Here is a 22,446-nt window from a genome sequence, read left to right on the forward strand (position 1 = left end):
TTGCTGGATGCTTGAGTGTTTTTATGGTTAATCTCATTGAGAAGCCTTGCTAAGAAAACAAGGAAATTGGAATAAAAACCAAGGAGGTCTTCTTACAATGAAAGCAAGCCCAGAGGTTGAAAAATGAACCTCCCGGAAACCTGGCTGTTTCCCCTCCATGCACAGGCTCCAATCTATAAACCTCCTTCCCTGACCTTGCCACCCAGGAGTGCCAGAAGGGTGGATATAAACATCAAGCAGCCCAAGAGGTGACCCACGGCAGGCACTTGTCACCTTGAGCCTGTCCTGAGTCTGTGTTCCTTTTCTAGCAGTTCTTTGATTACCTTTCAGGAATCACGTCTTCTCCACTGAATGTGGTTTTGGTGAGCAGGCAGATCAAGGCTCCGGGCTCCTACCGTGGGATCTGGAGGAGTCTTCCAACCCAGAGACAGTACAGAGAAGACACGGGCCTGGGGCTGTGCTGGGCCAGCTGAGAACACCCTCCCTGGCAGCACACGCATCAGGACTGAAACTGTTCTTCACAGCCACCATGAAAATTTGCTCCGGTTCCGACTGGCTGATTCAATGAGTCTGAATTTACGGTTTCCTATTGATTTTGTGAGCCTCTGATGTCTTTCCAACACATATTTCCTTTTTCCTAAATTAGCCATTTCATTCATTTTCTAAAATGACGATAAAAATAGATGTTCATAGTAGATGAACAGTAACAGAAATTCAATCCACTAGACGTTGGATGTTCTCTCCTAGGAAAGCCGCTGTTACCATTTTGATATATGTCCTTACAAACTTTTCTCTGTGTACATATAGAGAGATGGACTAGATCTCTAGATAATTTGGAGTTATGGGAGAATGGAAGAGGTTTTACCAAAAAAAGAAGTCACACTAAATATATTCTTATGTGTATTTTTTATAGGATATAGTATAAACATCTTCCCTCGTGAGTACAGAGAAATTTACACCATTCCTTTTAGTGGCTGCATAGCAATCCATGGTGTAAGAACCAGAATTTAATCATCCCCTGTTGTCATACATTAACACTGCCTCCAACTTTTTAGTATTACAAATAATAATGCAATAAATACTTACACACCCCTTCATGGGTCACAGCCTTGTCATGGCAAAGAGGCTTACATAATTCAATGACGCTATAAGCCATGCTATGCAGGGCTACCCCAGATGGATGGGTCATGGTGAAGAGTTCGGACAAAATGTGATACAAAATGAGAAGGAAATGGCAACCCACTCCAGTATTCTTGCCACGAGAACCCCATAAACAGTATAAAAAGACACCAGAAGATGAGCTTCCCCTCACCCCTGCATCAGTTGGAAGGTGTCCAGTATGTAACTGGGGAAGTGGGTGGTGGTGGTTTACTTGCTAAGTCATGTCCAACTCTTGGGACCCCATGGACTGTAGTCAGCTGGGCTCTGCTGTCCATGGATTTCCTAGGCAAGGATACTAGAGTGGGTTGCCATTTCCTTCTCCAGAGGATCTTCTTGACCCAGGGATCAAACCCAGTCTCCTGCATTATAGGCAGATTCTTTATCAACTGAGCCACCAGGGAAGCCCCTACTCAGGAAAAGCAGAGGGCAAACACTAATAGCTCCAGAAAGAATGAAGCATTTGGGCAAAGTAGAAACAATGCATCAGCTGTGGATGTGTCTGGTGGTGAAAGGAAAATAGGATGCTGTAAAGACCAATATTGCATAGGAACCTGTAACTTTAGGTCCATGAGTTGGACGTGGTTAAACAGGAGAAGGCAAGATTGAACACTGACATCTTAGGAATTGGTGAACTAAAATGGACAGGATGGTCGAACTTAATTCAGATGATCATCATACCTACTACTGTGGGCAAGAATCCCTTAGAAGAAATGAAGTAGCCTTCACAGTTAACAAGAGTCCAAAATACAGTACTTGGGTGCAACCTCAAAAATAACAGGATGATCTCATTTCTAAGGCAAACCATTCAACATCACAGTAATCCAAGTCTCTGCCCCAACCAGTCATGCCAAAAAAGCTGAAGTTGACCAGTTCTATGAAGATCTACACGAACTTGTAGAACTAACACCAAAAAAAAAGATGTCCTTTTCATTATATGGGACTGGAATGCAAAAGTAGGAAGTCATAAACAGATACCCAGAATAACAGGCAAGTTTGATGTTGGAGTACAGAAAAATGAAGCAGAGCAAAGGCTAACACAGTTTTGTCCAGAGAACATGTTGGTCTTAGCAAATACCCTTTTCCAACAACTTAAAGAGATGACTTTACACATGGACATCACCAGATAGTCAATTTGAAATCACGTTGATTATGTTTTTTTGCAGCTGAAGATGGAGAAGCTCTATAAATCAGCAAAAACAAGACCTGGAGCTGACTGTGGCTCAGATCATGAGCTCCTTATTGAAAAATTCAGGCTTAAATTGAAGAAAGTAAGGAAAACCATTAGGCCATTTAGGAATGACCTAAATCAAATTCCTTATGATTATACAGTGGAGATGATGAATAGATTCAGGGGATTAGATCTGGTAGACAGAGTGCCTGAAGAACTGTGGACAGAGGTTCATAACATTGTACAGGAGGCAATGTTATGGTCCAGAACCATCCCAAAGAAAAAGAAATGCAAAAAGGCAAAGTGGTTGTCTGAGGAAGCTTTGTAAATAGCTGAGGAAAGGAGAGAAGCAAAAGGCATGGGAGAAAGGGAAAGATACACCCTACTGAATGCAGAGCTCCAGAGAAGAGCAAGGAGAGATAAGGTTTACCTAAATGAGCAATGCAAAGAAACAGAGGAAAACAATGGAATGGGAAAGACTAGGGTTCTCTCCAAGAAAACTGGGAGATATTAAGGGAACATTTCATGCAAGGATGAGCATGATAAAGGGTAGAAACAGTAAGGACCAAATAGAAGCAGAAGAGATTAAGAAAAGGTGGCAAGAATACACAGAAGAACTGTACAAAAAAGGTCTAGGTCATTCACCTAGAGCTGGGCATCCTGGAGTGTGAGGTCAAGTGGGCCTTAAGAAGCATCACTACAAACAAAGCTAGTGGAGGTGTCAGAATGCCAGCTGAGCTATTTAAAATCCTCAAAGACAATGCTATGAAAGTGATGCACTCAATATGCCAGCAAATTTGGTAAACTCAGCAGTGGCCACAGGATTGGAAAAGGTCAGTTTTCATTCCAATCCCAAAGCAGGGCAATGCCAAAGAATGTTCAAACTATTGTACAATTGTGTTCATTTCACATGCTGGTAAAGTTATGCTCAAAATCCTTCAAGCTAGGCTTCAGCAGTACGTGAACCAAGAACTTCCAGATGTACAAGCTGGGTTTCGAAGAAGCAGAAGAACCAGAGATCAAATTGCCAACATTTGCTGGATCATAGAAAAAGAAGGGAATTCCTGAAAAACATCTGCTTCAGCATCATTGACTATGCTGTGGAATAATTAGAGAGATGGGAGTACCAGACCACCTTACCGTCTCCTGAGAAATCTGTATGCAGTTCAAGAAGCAACAGTTAGAACCAGACATGGTACAACCGACTAAGTAAAAACTGGGAAAGGAGTATGACAAGGCTGTTTATTGTGACCCTGCTTATTTAACTTATATGCGGAGTACATCATTCAAAATGCCAGGCTGGATGAATCACAAGCTAGAATCAAGATTTCTGGGAGAAATAACAACAACCTCAGATATGCAGATGATAACACTCTAATGGCAGAAAGTGAAGAAGAACTAAAGAGCCTCCTGATAAGGGTGAAAGAGGGGAGTAAAAAAGCTGGTTTAAAACTCAACATTCAAAAAAATAAGATCATGACATCTAGTCCCATCACTTCATGGCAAATAGATGGGCAAACAATAGAAACAGTGACAGACTTTATTTTCTTGGGCTCCAAAATCACTGCAGATGGTGACTGGAGCCATGAAATTAAAAGACGCTTGCTCCTGGGAAGTAAAGCTGTGACAAACAAAGGCAGTGTATTAAAAAGCACAGACATCACCTTGCCAGTAAAGGTCTGTAGAGTCAAAGCTATGGTTTTTCCAGTAGTCATGTATGAATATAAGAGTTGGACCTAAAGAAGGCTGAGTGCCAAAGAATTGATGTTTTTGAATTGTGATGCTGGAGAAGACTCTTGAGAGTCCCGTGGACAGCAAGGAGAACAAACCAGTCAATCCTAAAGGAAATCAACCCTGAATATTTATCTGAAGGAGTGATGCTGAAGCTGAAGCTGCAATACTTTGGCCACCTAATGAAAAAAGCCAACTTGCTGGAAAAGACCCTGATGCTGGGAAAGATTGAAGGAAAAGGAAAAGGGGGCAGCAGATAGCATCACCGACTTAATGGACATGAATCTGAGCAAACCCCAGGGGATAGTAGAGGACAGAGGAGCCTGGCGTGCTGCAGTTCTTGGGGTTGCAAAGAGCTGGACGTCACTTAGTGACTGAACAACAAACCATAAGCAGTTACAGCAAAAAGTGAAGAAGCCATGGAGTCTGATGTTGTAATCCAAAACAAAACACAACACACACCTGCCCCTGGGAGAGGGCATGTTCCATGCTGACAGCCCCTGGTGGTTACAGAGATTGCTGCTTGCTGGTAGAGGCCTATGATGGTGTCCATTGGGCACTGCCAAGGAAGCAAATCTGAAGAGCAGCTTGAGCCTAAAAACAAGTTCAAATATTCCAAATGCAGAGAGGCCCATATTTGTATTCCATGCCCCAAATGTCTCAAGAGTGTAATAAAGAGTAGCCAGGCTTGTGCACAAGTTTAGAATGTTGCAAGTTCCTGCTAAAGAGAGGCTGGTGCAAAGGGTGTGAACCCAGGAGAGGCTCTGAAAAATAAACTGCTGCCACTGCACTTTTCCCCCTTCTCCTCTGCTGTCCTACCTCCCCTTCCCAGGCCCCACCCTCTAGTCATGTCAAGTGCCCAGGGACTGGGAGTGATCCATGGGGAAGAGTAACATGTTCGGTCAATCTTTATGGCAAACTGAGAGACCTCTAGGAGCCCAGTGGAAATGGAATGGAATAGGGAGCATCCGGTAGACATAGCCAGGGAAGGGAAAACAAAAGCCAAATAGATGTAAACCTAAAATGTTAATATGATCTTTATTATACAGCACATCTGGTGTGTGTGCATCCCAGAAGCACACGCTATAAAACCAAGTCCAGCCATTCAAAATTACACTAAATGAAGACTTAACCCATAGTTGTATGGCTTAAAAATATACACAATTAACACTGTCCTGCTGTAAAAATATTATGGATAGAGACAGGGAGCACAAGAGGGGAGAGAGTGTAAGAACTGCAGTTTGTGTCTGAGTAATTTTCTCTTGTTATTGCACTTTTATTCTACATACTTAGTATATTACACTTTTATTTAACACTGTAATAATAAACATTAGTCCTTTAAAACAAACACACAAAAACATTACGTAAAGACAAAAGACAACAAGCTATCCAGACCGGTTTCCAATGTTAGGTGTTCACACACAGTCTGTTTTCCATCAGCTCAGCTGGACTGGATGTTAACAAAGCAGATAAAGTTAAAAATAAAACCCTTTTAAGAACAGTAGTGCTATTTAAAATCCCCAAGGGAGTTTGCCATACAAGTTTCTCAAGGTTGCTCCCACCTAACCCACTTAAACACCCACTAGTCCTAACCCACCCCACCCTCATACTTAGAAGGATAAACCCTCTTTTTTTCTTTTAAAGAAAAAGTGGGTTATTTGATCCAGCAAATCCAAAAATCAAGCTTTGAAAACTCAAAGAAAGCAACTACTCTTTTGGCAATGGACTCTTGGAGGGCCATTTATCCCACTCTGATGCAGTACGAACTTCCTGACTAGTCAGATGGAATACCACGCATGCCTTCTCTCCAAAGCAAGGCCAGGGGGAGTCTACTCCCCAAAGTGCTATTACAATCACCAACCCCCTTGGCTTCTCAGTGCTAAATAATAAGCCAAAAAATAAAGTGTCGTTCAGTGCAGTTATCACTTTGCAGCCCTGCTACCCCAAACCACTTCTCTGATCAGGGAAAAACTTTCTCGATGCCTCTTTGGCAGCTCAAGCAAAAATGCAAAAAAAAAAAAACCACCAAAAATGCAACGGAGAGCTGACAGGTAGGAGCTGAGAGTTGTACAGTCCCGTGTTTCTATCTGTGGCAGTACTATAGCCTTCCCTTTCACTCTTTTTAGTGTTAAAAATTAGGAGAAGCTGCTGCCTAGGCTCTGTCCCTTTAAAACTGATGGGAGTCACAAATGACTTCTTTGGTCTGGGAAGAACCAGCACAGCCCTCCTTTCTAGAGAAGTGAAAGGCTTTTGCTCAATGAGCCCCTCTCTGCAGAGGATCCAGGGAACTAGGGCATGTCTAGGGAAATCCACCCCAACGTGCGTCCCTCAGTCTGCCCAGACCAACCTTGCTGCCAGCTCCCTCGGCCACGGCAGCGACTCTGGAGCCCCAGGCCCCACTGTGTCTCCTGACTGCTCGGCAGGAAGGTTCCTCAGCCAGTTCTGAAGCAACAGAAGGGCCCAGACTCCAAGCACATTAAAGTGGCCAGGTGATCAATTTCAGGCTGAGGTGAATTTCCCTAATTCAGGTGGTAAGAAGGAGGGAACATAGTAAGGGTAATTCTTCTCTCCACCCTTCCTCCTACCCCAGCCACAATCTCACCACATCACATGGGAGCACAGACAACCAAAGCTAGGAGGTAAAATCTTCAAGACTTTGGTCTTGTGGAGCCCTCTACAGCCCAAGAACTGCCAGACTTCTTTGAATATCTAGTGTCTTCCCAAGTAATATACAATACAGTACATTTCATGGCATTCCATCACTTAAATAATGGGTGCCAAGGAATAAAGAACCCAAAATTAGTGGACACTGTTATTAAACAAAAGCAAAGTATAAACACATGTTATACATATGTATTCCTGTACTCAGCCTGCTGAGTGTTTAAATAACACTTCCAAATATCTACATCTGGACTGTGGCTGGCCTGGAGACTTTCAGGAATATTTTGCACCTTTTCTTGATACTTTTTAAAAAATGAACTGTAACCACTCATCTCCTTACTAAGCATTAGCCCCTCCCCTGCTTCTTCCTACTCAGGCAAGAGACATGGGGCATCTGCTAGCAAACTAATGTCTGAGAGCAAACTAATGTCTGAGAGCAAACTAGGCCACAGAGGGTAAACTGAAAAGCGGCTCTGGGTAGAGAAAAACCTAGCCTCCCATGTGTAGATAGGAGTGTGGACTACTAAGGCTTCTTAGAATGTTGGGAATGTGGGCTCCACAATGGAAGCTGTGTCCCCATTACAGCTGGAGCTAAAAGAGTCTGGAAAAGGGAACTGTGTACGACTTTTCTTGAAATTTCATAAGAAGAGATTTATACTGATTTTTTTCTTGGCTAAAGAAACAGCTTGGGTACAGGGGACTGCTGGATATGCCTAAGCAGCCATCCAACTCTTCACTATCTGGGAGTCATCTCAGCCTGGGAGGGTCTCAAGTTTCCCAGCAAGCATCAGTCCCCTTGGGAGCTCTCTGTAATGAATAAATGTCAAATTCTACCCATAGCCAAAAGGTGAGGGGAAGGAAAAAAAAATAAAGAGTGAAACAGAAAGGTCTCTGCTGTCAAGTAGAATCATCGAGTCCTCTGTTTGGCCTCTCAGAATGTGACTTGCATAGCCGGTCCATGATGCCCTGGAGCATGGGCTGGACAATGCCCAAGAGAGGTCTCTGAGAGGGGTCACCATCCCAACAGGCTTCCATCAGCTGCCAGCACTCCTCATCAAACACAGGAAGGCGTTCTGGACGGGCCCCTAGAAAACGGAGCATCGAAATAAGACCAGAGGCAGCGAGAAGGGACCGACACAACGAAGAGGCGTGATCAGCCCGAGGCCGACTGCCCGGTGTGGGCTCAGGATGCTAAACGATGCAATAAGTTTTGGCTTCAGCTGCATTTATCTAGGTTAGAACTTAATAGTAACAGTGATGAAAAACTGGAATATACCGGCATAGGAAGTTGAAGAATTAGACATTTTAAAGAAAAAAAGCCTTCTGAGAATTCAGAACCATGCTGCCTGGAAGGAAAGGTTGGACTTAAATGTCTTTTCTGGATTCCACGATGGTTTAAACGTGTATGAGGTCCTGCTGTGGAGTGGCCAGAGCGGGGGATGGGAGATGCTGCGGGAGCAGGGGGTCTCAGCGTGCTCCCGCCAGGGGAGTCGGTGAAGCAGGGCTCATGGCTCTTACCTCTCCGCACATTGTTCCAGAGATGGTCTTTGCTGGCACACCTCTCAAATGCCTCAGGGAGCTTGACAGAGCCTGAGCAGATATACCAGAAGAGAATGCCAAAAGCGTAGACATCCACGGAATTATCATACTTCCCTGCAGCAAGAAAGTGTGACAAGTAGTGAGCAGGGATGGAATCAACAGCATCACTCTCACCTCCATCAGTGGAGGCCTTTTCACACTTTTTTCTAAAGCCTTCTCTATCCATTATCTCTTATAACAACCCTGTTAGAAAGGACACATTTATAATGCCCATTTTATAGTATAAACAATTATGGCACTGGGAAGGCCAAAGATTAAGAGAACCAAGACTAGAACTTGACAAAGGAGAAGGAAAACAGGCCTTTAATTTTAATGGGACTGTCAAGAAGATTAATCCTGAAAGGTCGTATTAGGGAAATAAAATTGGAAAACACAGGTGGGTAAATAGGTTGGAAGCAGAACATGAAGATACTTAAAGTCAGGTAGTCTGGACTGGGTGGGTAGAAGGGGTCATTTATGCTCTAGAGCAGGAGGGAACATGAAGAAAATATTTTAGAAAGATTACGTTTACAACAGTAGGATGAACTGCAGTAGAAACGATCAAAGGACTTTAAATATGAAGTAGCCAAGATCAAATAATAGAAGTGGGAATAGAAATTTTTTAAAGTCAGGGAAAGAAAAATGATGGCTGTCTACTTCTTTGCGATGTGCGTAAGACTACAGTTAGTACACGACTACTAACTACTGTGAGTACACTACAGTTAGTGTGTCCAGCCAACTCCCGATCCTAACGCTGTCGCCCAGCCGTGGCCGACTCTGCGACCCCATGGAATGTAGCACGTCAGGCTCCATGAGATTCTCCAGGCAAGAATACTGGAGTGGGCTGCCATTTCCTTCTTCAGGGGACCTCCCCCACCCAGGGAGCAAACTCGACTCTTCTGCACTGGGAGGCGGATTCTTCACCACTGAGCCACCAGGGAAGCCCGAGCAGCTTCCTACTAGCCATCTATTTTACACATGGCAGTGTACATATGTCAGTGAAACTCTCTTAATTTGTTCCACCCTCTCCTTCCCCTGCTGTGTCCACAAGTCCATTCTCTTCATCTGCATCTCTATTCCTGCCCTTCAAATAGGTTCATCAGTATCATTTTTCCAGATTCTGCAATATATGTGTTAATATATGATATTTTTCTATTTCTGACTTCACTCTATCAATACTTTCTGATTAAATAATTGGTTGACTATGGCAATTACGGCACTAACAGCCCAGAGAGACAGCCAGAAGACAGCTGGTGCCCCCCATTTATAACTGTCTTTCTTGCTCCTGTACCTCTTCCTTTTCTCCCTACTTGTCTTGGGTTTCTCCTGTTCTGGTTCCTCCCCTGCCTGTACCAGAACTGCCAGTAGTACTTGTGGGTATTACTTAGTCCGAAGGGTAGCACTTGGTTAAAATACAGAGCTCTTCCAAAACCCACTCCCCGCCCTCCGGCTTACCTGTGAAAAGCTCAGGGGCCATATGGATTGGCGTCCCCACAATGCTGCCTGACATCATGGCCTCTGGCTTGCAGAATCCTAAGTCTGTGATCTTGGCACGGTTCTGCTTGTCCAACTGCCGACGAAGCAGGATGACAGTCACCCTATGCCTGGTCCTGCACACAGTGCTCAACTACATACCCAAGCTCAGAAGGAGGCATCTACCTCAGAGCAGCACTTCATCAGCTCTGCCTCCAGATCCACTCCCATTCCTTCTTTCCCTAAACCGTAAGCAACCTGGCGCAAGGACTGTCTTTTTCATCTTTGCGTCCCCGGCACATACATAGTGCCTGGCACGCATCAGGAGCTTAGCAAATCGTGGAAGAATGAGTAAGTGAAGGACATAAGGAAAGTATTTCAGTTCCTGATTATTCTCCTCTGACCTCCAGAACCCAGGGCAGAAAGTTGGTAAGTAAGAAGGCTGAGCTCCTTTGGTCAGCTGAGGGCTTTTCTGACACCCTCAAGTTTCCTTTCCTAAGGAAATCTATGTCTCAGAGGAATAAAGAAGCAACTGCATGTATATATAATGGAATATAACTTAGCCACAAAAAAGAACGAAATGATGCCATTTGCAGTGACATGGATGGACCTAAAGATTATCAAAAGAAGAGAAGTCAGTCAGACAGAGAGACAAATATATGATGCCACTTCTATGTGGGGTCTAAAAATGATACAAATGAACTTATTTACAAAACAGAAGCAGACTCACAGACATGGAAAACAACCTTATGGCTATCAAAGGGGAAAGGGGTGGCAGAGGGATAAACTAGGAGTTTTGGATTAGTAGACACAAACTATACATATAAAACAGACAATCAACAATGTTTATAGCACAGGGAACTATATTCCGTATCTTGTAATGGCATAGAATTGGTAAAAATATGATAAAAGAATACAGATATGTAGAACGGAATCACTTTGCTAATGCCAGAAACTAACACAACGTTATAAATCTTTATGTAACTGTAGCCGTGCTGTGCTCAGTCCTGTCCAGCTCTTTCTGACCCCATGGGCTGCAGCCCGCCAGGCTCCTCTGTCCATGGAATTTCCCAGGCAAGAATATTGGAGTGGGTTGCCATTTCCTTCTCCAGGGGATCTTCCCAACCCAGGGATCAAATCCACTCCTCTTGTGTCTCCTGCATTGGCAGGTGGATTCTTTACCACTGAGCTGCAAGGAAGCCCCGATAATGGCATTTTAATTATGTGGAAGAATGTCTTTTCCTTAGAGATACAAGCTGAAGTATTTGGGAGCAAAGTTTGTTTTAAATTAATTTAGCTGCTCCCGGCCTTGGCTGCGGCACTGGGAGCTTCCATCTGTGTTGTGGCATGCAGGGTCTTTAGTTGCAACTACGTGAATCTAGTTCCCTGACCAGGGATCGAACCTGGGCCTACTACATCGGGAGCACAGAGTCTTAGCCACGAATCACCAGGGAATTCCCTAGATGCAGACCTTTATCTGCAACTTACTCTCATATAGTTTAGTAAAAAAATGTGCATGCATATGCAGGTGAAGAGAGAGAGACAGAGACAGAGACAGCCTACACTGGGGGGGAGAACATGAATCTGGATGAGCAGTGTGTGGGTCTTCATCATACCACTTTTTTAGCTTCTCTGTAAGTTTAAATTTTCTCACGAGGGTTAGGAGGAAAAACCTTAAGCAATATAAACTAGACTTATGATGCAATTCTTCCCTACGCTGCAAGTCCAAGATACCATCCATCTATTCTTCTGTGAACTGTTCTACTCTCACCCCAGTCTTTTCCTGTGAACAAATTTATATTTATATGTGAAAGTATTAGCCACTCAGTCATGTCCGACTCTTTGAGACCCTATGGACTGTAGCTAGCCAGGCTCCTCTGTCCGTGGAATTCTCCAGGCAAGAATACTGGAGTGGATAGCCATTCCCTCCTCTAGAGGGTCTTCCCGACCTAGGGCTCGTCTCCTAGACACGAGTCTCCTCCATTGCAGGCAGATTCTTTGCTATCTGAGCCGCTAGGGAAGCCCTGATGTATGTGTACCTCCTTCCAAAGGTCACTTACACGCAGAGACAGGGAGTTACCCTGGGGAAAGCAGCTCTTACGTACCAGCACATTTTTCAGTTTGACATCACGGTGGACAAGTCCCTGGCTGTGCAGGAAGCGGATTCCCTCCACAACATCTAGGGCTATCTGCAAACGGGTCTCCAGGGCCAGCCCAGCCTTGGGGAGACAAAAGGGTTTACGTGTCACCAAGAGGACGACTCCTCAACCCAACTCGCTTATACCAACTGAGAGTTCCTCTGTGAAGTACTGAGAGACTGTGCACACAAGGGCACACGAGCAGAGAAGTGGATGAGAACAAGGGAAGAGGAAGGCAGGCAGGAGAGGGAGACAAGGGAGAAGCAAGGAAAGGCAAGCTGCAAGGGCCAGAGCAAGCCTCCTGGAGGCAGCACTCAGGCAGCCGGACGAGCCCCAAAGGCGACCAGGAGAGCCACAACCAAACACCCGAAGGCATGAGCTCATCTCTAACCTGAATCAACTCTAGAACTGCCTTAGAGACTCAGGGTGAGTATTTCTAGGACTCTCAGGCAGATTTACTTCTGTTGCTTTGTAGGCCTGGTTGGTCCAGGTTTGGTTTTATGGATTCAAATGCCAAAGTCATTCATGTTACTTCTAGCAAAGTTCCAATTTAGGGTCTTCTGAATTCTGGAGAATGTTATACCACTTATCCAGAAGCCCATATATGGTTCTCTAACCCACTTATGGAAAAGCACCTCAAGGTGCTGAGCCTAACTCCCATGAAATGAAGAAGAAGCCACTTGGAGAGTCCTTTTCTTCACTTTATTGATTTCTCTTGGCTCCTGTAAGCATTTCTGAAGATTCTTCTGTCTTACTTCTGAAAGCTTCCATATAAACTGGGAAAAGAGGCACCTGTCAGAAGAAACCTACCAGACACTCTGGGGTTAGCTTTTCTAGCTTGTGTAAAGGACAAACAAAAGAAACCTCCCTATCTCCCTGCTGGGGGCTGTTTTAGTTGAGGGGAACTCAGCATTCAACTGAGAACATTTTACCTTCGTTCAAAATCTTTTGCTTCTCACTGTCTACAAGAGGATTTGAATTTTATGGAATTCTTCACAGTTCTGGTCTTCTATAATTTGCTCCCAGCACTTCCTTGCATGTCGTTTCCCCTCTATTTCCCAAATGAGCCACCTGCTCCACACAGTCAGAGTGTCCTTCCCACGTCCTGGGCACTAGCCTATTTCTTCCCCTGGTATAACTTCTTCTTTCCAACATCTGCCCAAATTTTACCCACCAGGGTATTATCAAACTCAAATGCCACCTGTTCATGAAATGATCACTGACCAATTTTTTTTAAAGTCCTGGCAAAAATATATATATATATATATTTTTTTTCCAATTATATATATATATATGTTTTTTGATATCCTCTTATGTTGCTTAATACGAGGCCTTGTACAAAGTAACCACTAATAAATATTTGTTGACCAAAAAAACTGGTTTAATTCACAGAGAACAAAAAAAAGAAAGAATAGTAGCGTTATAGGAAGCTTTTCTGCTCCTCTGTGTAGTCTAGATTTTTACTATTACCACAATAGGTAAAAGTAGTGAATTGCAATATTCTAGATATAAAATGGGGCCAAAAAACAACTTCTGAGACATTTTTTAGGGTTTTGGAACTGAAGGTAATAAAGTTTGATTACTCCAAAAATGTCTTATGAGAGCTAGAGGCTCTGAATCAGGAAGAAGGGAGGAAAGGCCAGAAAGGAGCCCATGAACCTGGCTGCCAACTGGCCACCCCCTGTTGGCCCCTCACCTTCAGTCCTGTGTAGAGGTCCCGGTGCAGCCGCTCCATGATGAGCAGCACGGCAATGCTGGAGCCACCGCCGTAGCTGTAGTCGATGACGGAGCCGTGCAGATCCACCAAGCGCTCATGCTTTGGCAGAGACCTGGTGAGGAGCAGAGAGGCCTGGGCTAGAGCATCTAGGTGCTATCCTCGAGTAGCACGTCACCACGGGGGACCATGCTTAGTCCAGGCCCAGAGTAATGGCCCTCAGGACAGAGAGAGGGCAAAGAGAATGGCCTCTCTAACAAGGACAGAGAATTATGGAATCTGAAAGGGGACAGGCTTTGAGGACTAAGGAAGAAAGGCAAATATGAGGATGTGTCTAAGAATTAGGATGGGGGGAAAGGGCAGGGAAAGGAGTAAAGGCCTTGAAGAGAGCACATTTCTGGACCTGACCCTGAAATACTGGTCTACAACATTGTGAGACGTGGAATGGAGAGACAGGGCACACTGTATCTCTTGGTACAAAATTTATACGAGGTTTCTAGGTTCTTCTCTAGAAGAATTGCTCCCCACAAAGCTGACGGAGACCAGAACCTACCTCATGTAGTGGAACTCCAAAGCGAGGTCATTCCAGTGCTTCTCATCTGGAGGGACAACCGACTTGAGGGCACAAGGGAAGTGCCCCCCCCAGCTGTCACACAGGTACACCACGCCGTACTGGCCCCGGCCCAGTTCCTGCCCCAGTTTAGGTTTACCTGTAAGGCAAGAGATAAGGCAGCAAGGGTGTGAACGTGCTGGGCAACTGACTCTTGAGATTCAGACGCGGACCTGCCTGGAAGCAAGAAGTCATAACTATGCCAGGGGAAGAAATGTGGGTGTTTTGTAAAGTAGTAACCTAACTGCTTTAATTTAAATAAACTTCGGTTGTGTTATTGGAACTATATAAACAGCAGGACCAAGCAGACTTCATCAGAAACTCAAAAATAGTAGATGTTTAGACAGCTCTGCAAGCTTTAGACTGTGGCATTCTCCGAGGTTGGGTGTGAAGATATTAGATATCCAGAAGCCCCCTCCAATTTCCAGGAAAAAGTAAGGACTCACGATGCAGTAAGACATCCTGTAGAGAACGGCTTTCCAGCGAAAGGCGTGCCAGGCGGGGAGCATGATCTTTCCGAACCTTCAGCCATAGATCTTCAGTTTTCTCCAACCGGCCTGAGTGGCCAGCTTCCAGCTGGGACAGAAAAAGAAGAAAGAAATATGGCTTATCAGGTCCCCAGCTTTGGCTTCCTCACCTATTATAGGGATAACAGTATCTACCTCATGAGGGTAACTGTGAGAATTAAGATGCATGTAACGCAACTCAGGAGTTGGCAGGTACTGAGCACTCATTAAGTAGTAATTTTTTCCTCCTGGATGTATAATCACAACTACCCACCCTCCCCTCCACAAACATGTACACATATGCAACTGCACACACCCACACCACCCCCCACCCTCCAAAGGCACAAGCAAATGTCACATAATTGCAAACTACTATGAAAGTTGGGGGCTTCCCTGGTGGCTCAGACAGTAAAGAATCTGCCTGTGGTGCAGGAGACCTGGCTTTGATCCCTGGGTTGAGAAGATCCTCTGAAGGAGGGCATGGTAACCCACTCCAGTATTCTTGCCTGGAGAATCCCCATGGAGCCTGGCAGGCTGCAGTCCATGGGATTGCAAAGAGTCAGACGTGACTGAGTGACTAAGCACACACATGGAAGCTGAAATGCCATCCCTTTTTGTCACTCATTCCTAAAATACTATATAAACTCATGTAAAATTCCTACCCCTTGATTTTCATTCCTCTGAGTTTTCTCCATTCTCTCTAGAGTTAGAAAAACATCCACATGAAACATTTATTGATGAAACACCCTGTAACTTAGTATTATCCTCTAACACAACAGAAAGAAAATATACTGATGATTTTTTAAACAATTATATGGAGGGCAGTAGATAAAGCACTCCACAGCGGATGAGGCTCCTCTCTGCTTGATCCGGTTGCATTCCCTTTCCGACAGACTCACCTGCCGCAAGGAAGCTGCAAAGGCTTCGTGAGAACTGTTGAGCCGAGTCCTGAACTGGCTGCAAATGCTTTTGGCCAGCTTGGAGGCACTGAGGCTCTCGATGGCTTCCTGGGCCACCTTCCTCTTCCACTCCAGTGTGATGGCAGGTGGGCTCACCCAAGTGATGCGCTGGATGATCTGTCAGGACAGGGGTAGTGAGAGCACTGAGGGGTGGAGACCGGAACCGCTAGAACCCCTTCCTTGCTGGATTACCCATTCAGCAGGCCAGGATCTTAAGACAAGAGCTGTATGAGGTCCAACACTCCTCTCCAATTTCACCTACCTCAAAATCGGGGCTCAGTCCAACGGAAGGCATCAAAGAACACTAGGCTTGGAATGCATGTTCACGAATCCTCAATACATTACAGTCAGTACTGGGGGTGCCTGGTAAATCCCTTTCTAAAGTCAGCAAATAATTCAATATAAGAACCAGACTGAATACCAGAAAATAAATTCTATTCATGGTCTTTGGTAACAAAGCCTGGTTCTGAGAAAACACTTAGGTTGGGGAAAAGAACATGAAACAGCTAGAGAAGTAGAGCTTTATGGCTCCATAAAATATCACTTAGATACATCACTTCTAAGAGTTAAAGGGGACACTGTTAATAATTATTTCAGAACAGGCATAAATCAGAACTTCCCCAGGCAGGGAAATCAGGACAAACGGCCACCCATATTGACAGATATCAGTTTGTCTAGGACAGACATCCTAGACATTAGTTCCTGTTGGAGCGACCAAGATTCATTTGAGCCAATTAGGGGCTGAAAAATCTTTCCCTAAAAAACCTCTACCTGTTTGATTTGCTCCCACAGCATCCTTGTAACTGAGGACCCTGAGTGAAATGTGACTTCAACATGATAGGCAGCATTTAAGATCTGAAAAAAGAAGACACAATAAGAAAGTCAATATGCCCTGAGTAAAGTGGATAATTTAAAAATGCAACAAATGATATTTATTTCAAGAACATGGTCCAGTTTCAAGGTTGCCAAATCCACCCCTCAATGTATGTGCAGAGTCAAGGCAGGGCGATCATCTGTTTTGTGACCAGTGGGACCCCTCTACTTCATCTTCATCATCTTGCTCATCGGCTGAACTGCAACCTGACAGTTCACAAGCACCTCCCACAGACAGTGGTCATGAGACAGGAAAACAAAATTCAAACTGGACTGGCAAAAAGACTGAAAGGGAAATTCTTGGCTAACTTGACGCTGGGCTCGTGGGTGGATTCCGTTTCATGTGTTATCTGTGGCCAGCTCTTAACTACCCTCTGAGTACCTGTTTGAGATAATTACTGGTGATGTGAACTGAGACATCCTGAGACTTCTCCAGGCTCTGCAGACACCGTTCTAGGGTTCCAACGAAGCTCTCACGTAGGTAATCCACGGAGCTGATCAGCTTGTTAGCCACTGCTTGATTAAGCCGGGAAATGATGAGCTCCTGGATCTGTCGGATGCAGCATTTGATCTCTCTGGTGCCCACTGGTTCTCCATTCTCAGGGACAATGACATCTATGGAGGCACAGCAAAAAGCTAGTTGGTTGTGAGGGGAATGGGCAGGTACACTGAATAAAGTCGGACCCAAGGAGCTAGCATGCTGATGGCTACAAAACACACATGGCTGACTACCTCGGACTCTCAGCATGCGGGGCCACGCGATCCTCAACCATTTCAGGCATCTAAGAGTCCTGAAGGAGCACCTGTTGTACAGAATGAACCTCCTGATCCTGTCAGCTCTTATACCACATTTACAGAAGGGAAGGAACAACACTCACTGAGTGCAGGCTATCTGAAATGCACAGGAAGTATTTTACATATCTAATCTAATCTAACCCTAACAACACGTCAGAAGGGTATCACTGGTTATATTTGATACATCAGGGAAAAGCTCCAAAAAAAGAATAAACTGGGCACTGGGAGGGGATGCTGGAGTTAGGGAATAATATACCTAGCATTTGAACGCAAAGCTCATGAATTCCAAAGCCTCTAATCTTTGTAATATTTCACACTTCCGAGCAAATTAATGAGAAAAATCCAAGAGTCAACAATTCAATTCTAATCAATTACTAGAGAAATAAAAAGTAAAACTGGAATGCTGTCATTGCCTCAAGGATACAAATGTGCATCCTTGCATTGGAAGTGCAGAGTCTGAACGTCTGGACTGCCAGGGAAGTCCCCATGCTGAGGTTTTGAAGCTGGTTCCCAGGAAGATGGTAACATCAATAACTGGGAATAGATAAAGAAGAAGTAAGTGTGGAAATTGTGAGCATGAGCTCAGGAATCAGACTGTCTAGATTCAAGTTCTGCCTCTACTACTTAGTATCTGTGTGACCTTGAGCAAATTACTGAAGCTATCTGAGCCTTGTTGCTGCTGCTAAGTCGCTTCAGTCATGTCCAACTCTGTGAGACCCCAGAGACGGCAGCCCACCAGGCTCCCCCGTCCCTGGGATTCTCCAGGCAAGAACACTGGAGTGGGTTGCCATTTCCTTCTCCAATGCGTGAAAGTGAAAGGTGAAAGTGAAGTTGCTCAGTTGTGTCCGACTCCTAGCAACCCCACGGACTGCAGCCCACCAGGCTCCTCCATCCATGGGATTTTCCAGGCAAGAGTACTGGAGTGGGTTGCCATTGCCTTCTCCGATCTGAGCCTTAGAAAATGGTAATAAGCAGAACCCACCTATGGAGGCTGTTCTACTACATTAAGAACTATGGATGGAAGTTCATGACATTGTACAGGAGGCAGTGATCAAGACCATCTCCAAGAAAAAGAAATGCAAAAGGCAAAATGGTTGTCTGAGGAGGCCTTACAAATATCTGAGAAAAGAAAAGAAAAGAAGCAAAGGCAAAGGAGAAAAGGAAAGATATACCTACCCATCTGAATGCAGAGTTCCAAAAACAGCAAGGAGAGATAAGAAAGCCTTCCTCAGTGATTAATGAAAAGAAATGAGGAAAACAACAGAATGGGAAAGACTAGAGATCTCTTTAAGAAAATCAGAGCTACCAAAGGAACCTCTCATACAAAGATGGGCACAATAAAGGACAGAAATGGTATGGACCTAATAGAAGCAGAAGATATTAAGAAGAGGTGGCAAGAATACACAGAAGAACTATTCAAAAAAGTTCTTCATGACCCAGATAATCACGATGGTGTGATCACTCACCTAGAGCCAGACATCCTGGAGTGCAAAATCAAGGCCTTAGGAAGCATCACTATGAACAAAGCTAGTGGAGGTGATGGAATTCCAGTTGAGCTACTTCAAGTCCGAAAAGATGGTGCTGTTAAAGTGCTGCACTCAATATGCCAGCAAATTTGGAAAACTCAGCAGTGGCCACAGGACTATAAAAGGTCAATTTTCATTCCAGTCCCAAAGAAAGGCAATGCCAAAGAATGTTCAAACTACCATACAATTGCACTCATCTCACACGCTAGCAAAGCAATGCTCAAAATTCTCCAAGCCAGGCTTCAACAGTACATGAACTGAGAACTTCCAGATGTTCAAGCTGGATTTAAAAAGGCAGAGGAACCAGAGATCTAATTGCCAACATCCTTTGGATCACAGAATAAGCAAGAGAGTTCCAGAAAAACATCTACTTCTGCTTTATTGATTATGCCAAAGCCTGTGACTGTGTGGATCACAACACACTGGAAAATTCTGAAAGAGATGGGAATACCAGACCACCTGACCTGCCTCCCGAGAAATCTGTATACAGGTCAAGAAGCAACAGTTAGAACTGGACATGGAACAACAGACTGGTTTCAAATTGGGAAAGGAGTACATCAAGGCTGTATACTGTCACCCTATTTATTTAACTTATATGCAGGGTACATCATGAGAAACACCAGGCTGGATGAAGCACAAGCTGGAATCAAGACTGCCGGGAGAATATCAATAACCTCAGATATGCAGATGATATCACCCTTATGACAGGAAGTAAAGAGAAACTAAAGAGCCTCTTGATGAAAGTGAAAGAGGAGAGTGAAAAAGCTGGCTTAAAACTCAACATCCAAAAAACTAAGATCATGGCATCCAGTCCCATCACTTCATGGCAAATAGATGGGGAAACAGTGACAGACTTTATTTTCTTGGGCTCCAAAATCACTGCAGATGGTGACTGGAGCCATGAAATTAAAAGACGCTTGCTCCTTGGAAAAAAAGCTATGATCTATCTAGACAGCATATTAAAAAGCAGAGACATTACTGTGTCGGCAAAGGTCCGTCTAGTCAAAGCTATGGTTTTTTTTCAGTAGTCATGTATGGATGTGAGTTGGACTATAAAGAAAGCTTAGCATCAAAGAATTGATGCTTTTGAACTGTGGTGTTGGAGAAGATTCTTGAGAGTCCCTTGGACTGCAAGGAGATCCAACTAGTCAATCCTAAAGGAGATCAGTCCTGAATATTCATTGGAAGGACTAATGCTGAAGTTGAAGCTCCAATATATTGACTACTTGATGTGAAGAGCTGACTCACTGGAAATGACCCTGATGCTGGGAAAGACTGAAGGCAGGAGGAGAGGGGATGGCAGAGGATGAGATGGGTGGATGGCATCACTGACTCAATGGACACGAGTTTGAGAAAGCTCCGGGAGTTGGTGCTGGACAGGGAGGCCTGGTGTGCTGTAGTCCACGGGGTTGCAAAGAGTTGGACGTGACTGAGCGACTGAACTGAACTGAGAGCTAATGTTCACACAGGAGTCACTATACAAAGTCAGTAGCACCCAGACCTCAGATACCAAAAGACCTGACTCAGCATTTGGCCCAGTTTTGTTAACAGTCACTCATGAAGTATAGGAATGCCAGAAAAGCTAAAACCGCTACTTTGGGAAATCCTTCTGAGTTACGTCTCAGGAGCACCCTGAAAAGAAAATGAGACCATGACACACAAAAAAGAACCAACAAAGCAGCATGGGCCATGACAAAGGAGTCAGGATTAAAGCATGACTCTGACATTCTTCAAGCAGCTCTTCTCCAGTCTTAAAAAGGCAAGGGGATACAAATAGGAACTGGAGACTAAAGAGCAGTATTGGGATGAATTTATCAAATAGGAAGGAATGATGGCAGACTTTTCCAAGAAGGCCTCTCAGAAGAAGAGAGGCCAACTTCGCTCAATGATTTCAGGTAGGCTGCTGCTAATGAGCCCCATTGGGGTAGGTACCTTTGGGCTTCAGAATTGACATACTCTACGCCACCTGGAAAGGGTTCGAGGATGCCCCAGTTCCTGCACCCTACCAAGCTCTAAGACCCACCTTTGAACTCCATGTTGGCAGCATCATCCAGAAGTTCCTCCTTCATGGTGTTAAGAGTCTCAACGATCATGTCCTTCATTTCCTCTTGCTTCCGGTTGGCAATATTCATCAATGATTCGTACAGCTCATTCTCCTTTTTTCGAGTGTATTCCAGACGTTTGGGCGTAATCTGCAGGTCCCGCTGCATGTCAAAAGCCTGGTTAATGAAGATGTCGAGGCAGCGGCAGTGCACCAGGTTCAGGGTCTTGGCTGCGTCCACCAGGCGAGTCTGCAGCACCTGGTGAGAAAACGTGTTCAAGTGTCTCAGCTTCTCACTTTGCTCCACCAACATGCTCTGAGCTTTGGTGTCCTGGCCGGGGGCCCCACAGTTACAGTGGCTGCTACTCAGATAGCCCAGGTCAGTCAGCTGTCGATGAAGTGGCGATCTTTCACTCTCCATTCTTTCAGTGGAGGAGTCAATTATCTCCGAGCCCAGCTTCGGCACTTTGAAAAAGAATATGGGAAAGGAGAAATACTTTCGGATTTCCTGAAGCTCTTGCTCATCCCTCTCAGAGAGTTCATCTTTGTGGAGCGCATAGGTTATCACAGGCAAGAAATCATTCACCAAGTCACTCAGAACATCCACTGTGGGCCGGAGGCCTTGGCACGGTGCTACCACAATGTCCACTTCCTGGAAGGGGAAGGGGGTCATATCAGCACTTCAGGGTCAGAACCAGTCCTTGCCTCCCCAGAGTCCCACACTGAGACCAAAATCCAGACCTATGATGGGGCAACTGGGCTTCAGTATATGCCCTAATCACTTGTCCCCCTCCTTCCTCGGTTAGCAACACTCCCTGGTGCCACCTAAGCAGGCAGGCACTCATCAAGAGAGAGTGAAAAAACAAGTAAGTAGGAAGGATGGCAGTCCTTTCAGCCATTTAGATTAAAAAAAGAACCTGGAATCCCTTTTGTTGCTTTGGAAACTCCCGCTGATTCCCTCTGTGAAGAACTCTTAGACTGGGAGTGGATCTGCCTGGAACATTCCTCCCCCTCTTTCTAACCTGACTCATCCTCAACTTTCTAACTCCCATGCATCCTTTAAATCTCAGTGTATACACTGTGTCATACCCTTCTGGAGTCTCTCCTAATAGGAAATCCCTATTAGGGGAGCACTCGCTACTTCTGCTTCTCTTAATGGTCAATACACTTATATACTTATAATTTACTTATTTAAAAACAAGTTGTTTTTTTCCCAATTAGCCCATAAACTCTTCCGAGAGAGGGAACATGTCTATCTTTTTCACTCCTGTAAGTCCAGTGCCTGGTATAGAGTAAGTCCTTAACACTGTTGAATCAATCAATCAAGCAGCAAACTAAAGGTTAGATGTGTCAAACATTACCATCCTATCTTAAGAGTTGGCAAACATCCCACGGTCTCAGCCATCTAGGTCTCAGGAATACCTTTATGCTCATGATCAGTTGGTCCGGCAGAGACTAAGGTCTGCCTACCCAATATTTAACTTCTGCATCATTGGGAAGGCAATGTCTTTC

General features: G+C 44.6%; 1 protein-coding gene across 2 annotated transcripts in view; it reads right to left on the minus strand.

Moving 5' to 3' along the window:
* Positions 1-5,073: 5,073 nt before the first annotated feature.
* Positions 5,074-22,446, minus strand: part of DSTYK (dual serine/threonine and tyrosine protein kinase) — a 51,778-nt gene continuing 34,405 nt past the window's right edge. The window contains exons 3-13 of one of the 2 annotated variants that reach the window (XM_070384564.1): positions 20,917-21,193; positions 16,955-17,187; positions 16,471-16,554; positions 15,640-15,816; positions 14,681-14,810; positions 14,178-14,334; positions 13,607-13,739; positions 11,878-11,991; positions 9,755-9,869; positions 8,240-8,374; positions 5,074-7,806 (exon numbers count right to left, since the gene is read on the minus strand). In XM_070384564.1, coding sequence (XP_070240665.1) covers positions 7,619-7,806; positions 8,240-8,374; positions 9,755-9,869; positions 11,878-11,991; positions 13,607-13,739; positions 14,178-14,334; positions 14,681-14,810; positions 15,640-15,816; positions 16,471-16,554; positions 16,955-17,187; positions 20,917-21,193 — 1,743 coding nt within the window. In that variant the 3' untranslated portion in view covers positions 5,074-7,618. Of the gene's footprint in view, positions 7,807-8,239; positions 8,375-9,754; positions 9,870-11,877; positions 11,992-13,606; positions 13,740-14,177; positions 14,335-14,680; positions 14,811-15,639; positions 15,817-16,470; positions 16,555-16,954; positions 17,188-20,916; positions 21,587-22,446 lie in introns of both variants that reach the window. The other variant, XM_070384563.1, reaches the window with a different exon arrangement.

The sequence above is a fragment of the Bos mutus genome, chromosome 16, assembly GCF_027580195.1.
Source record: "Bos mutus isolate GX-2022 chromosome 16, NWIPB_WYAK_1.1, whole genome shotgun sequence".
In the NCBI taxonomy this organism is placed as follows: Eukaryota; Metazoa; Chordata; class Mammalia; order Artiodactyla; family Bovidae; genus Bos; species Bos mutus.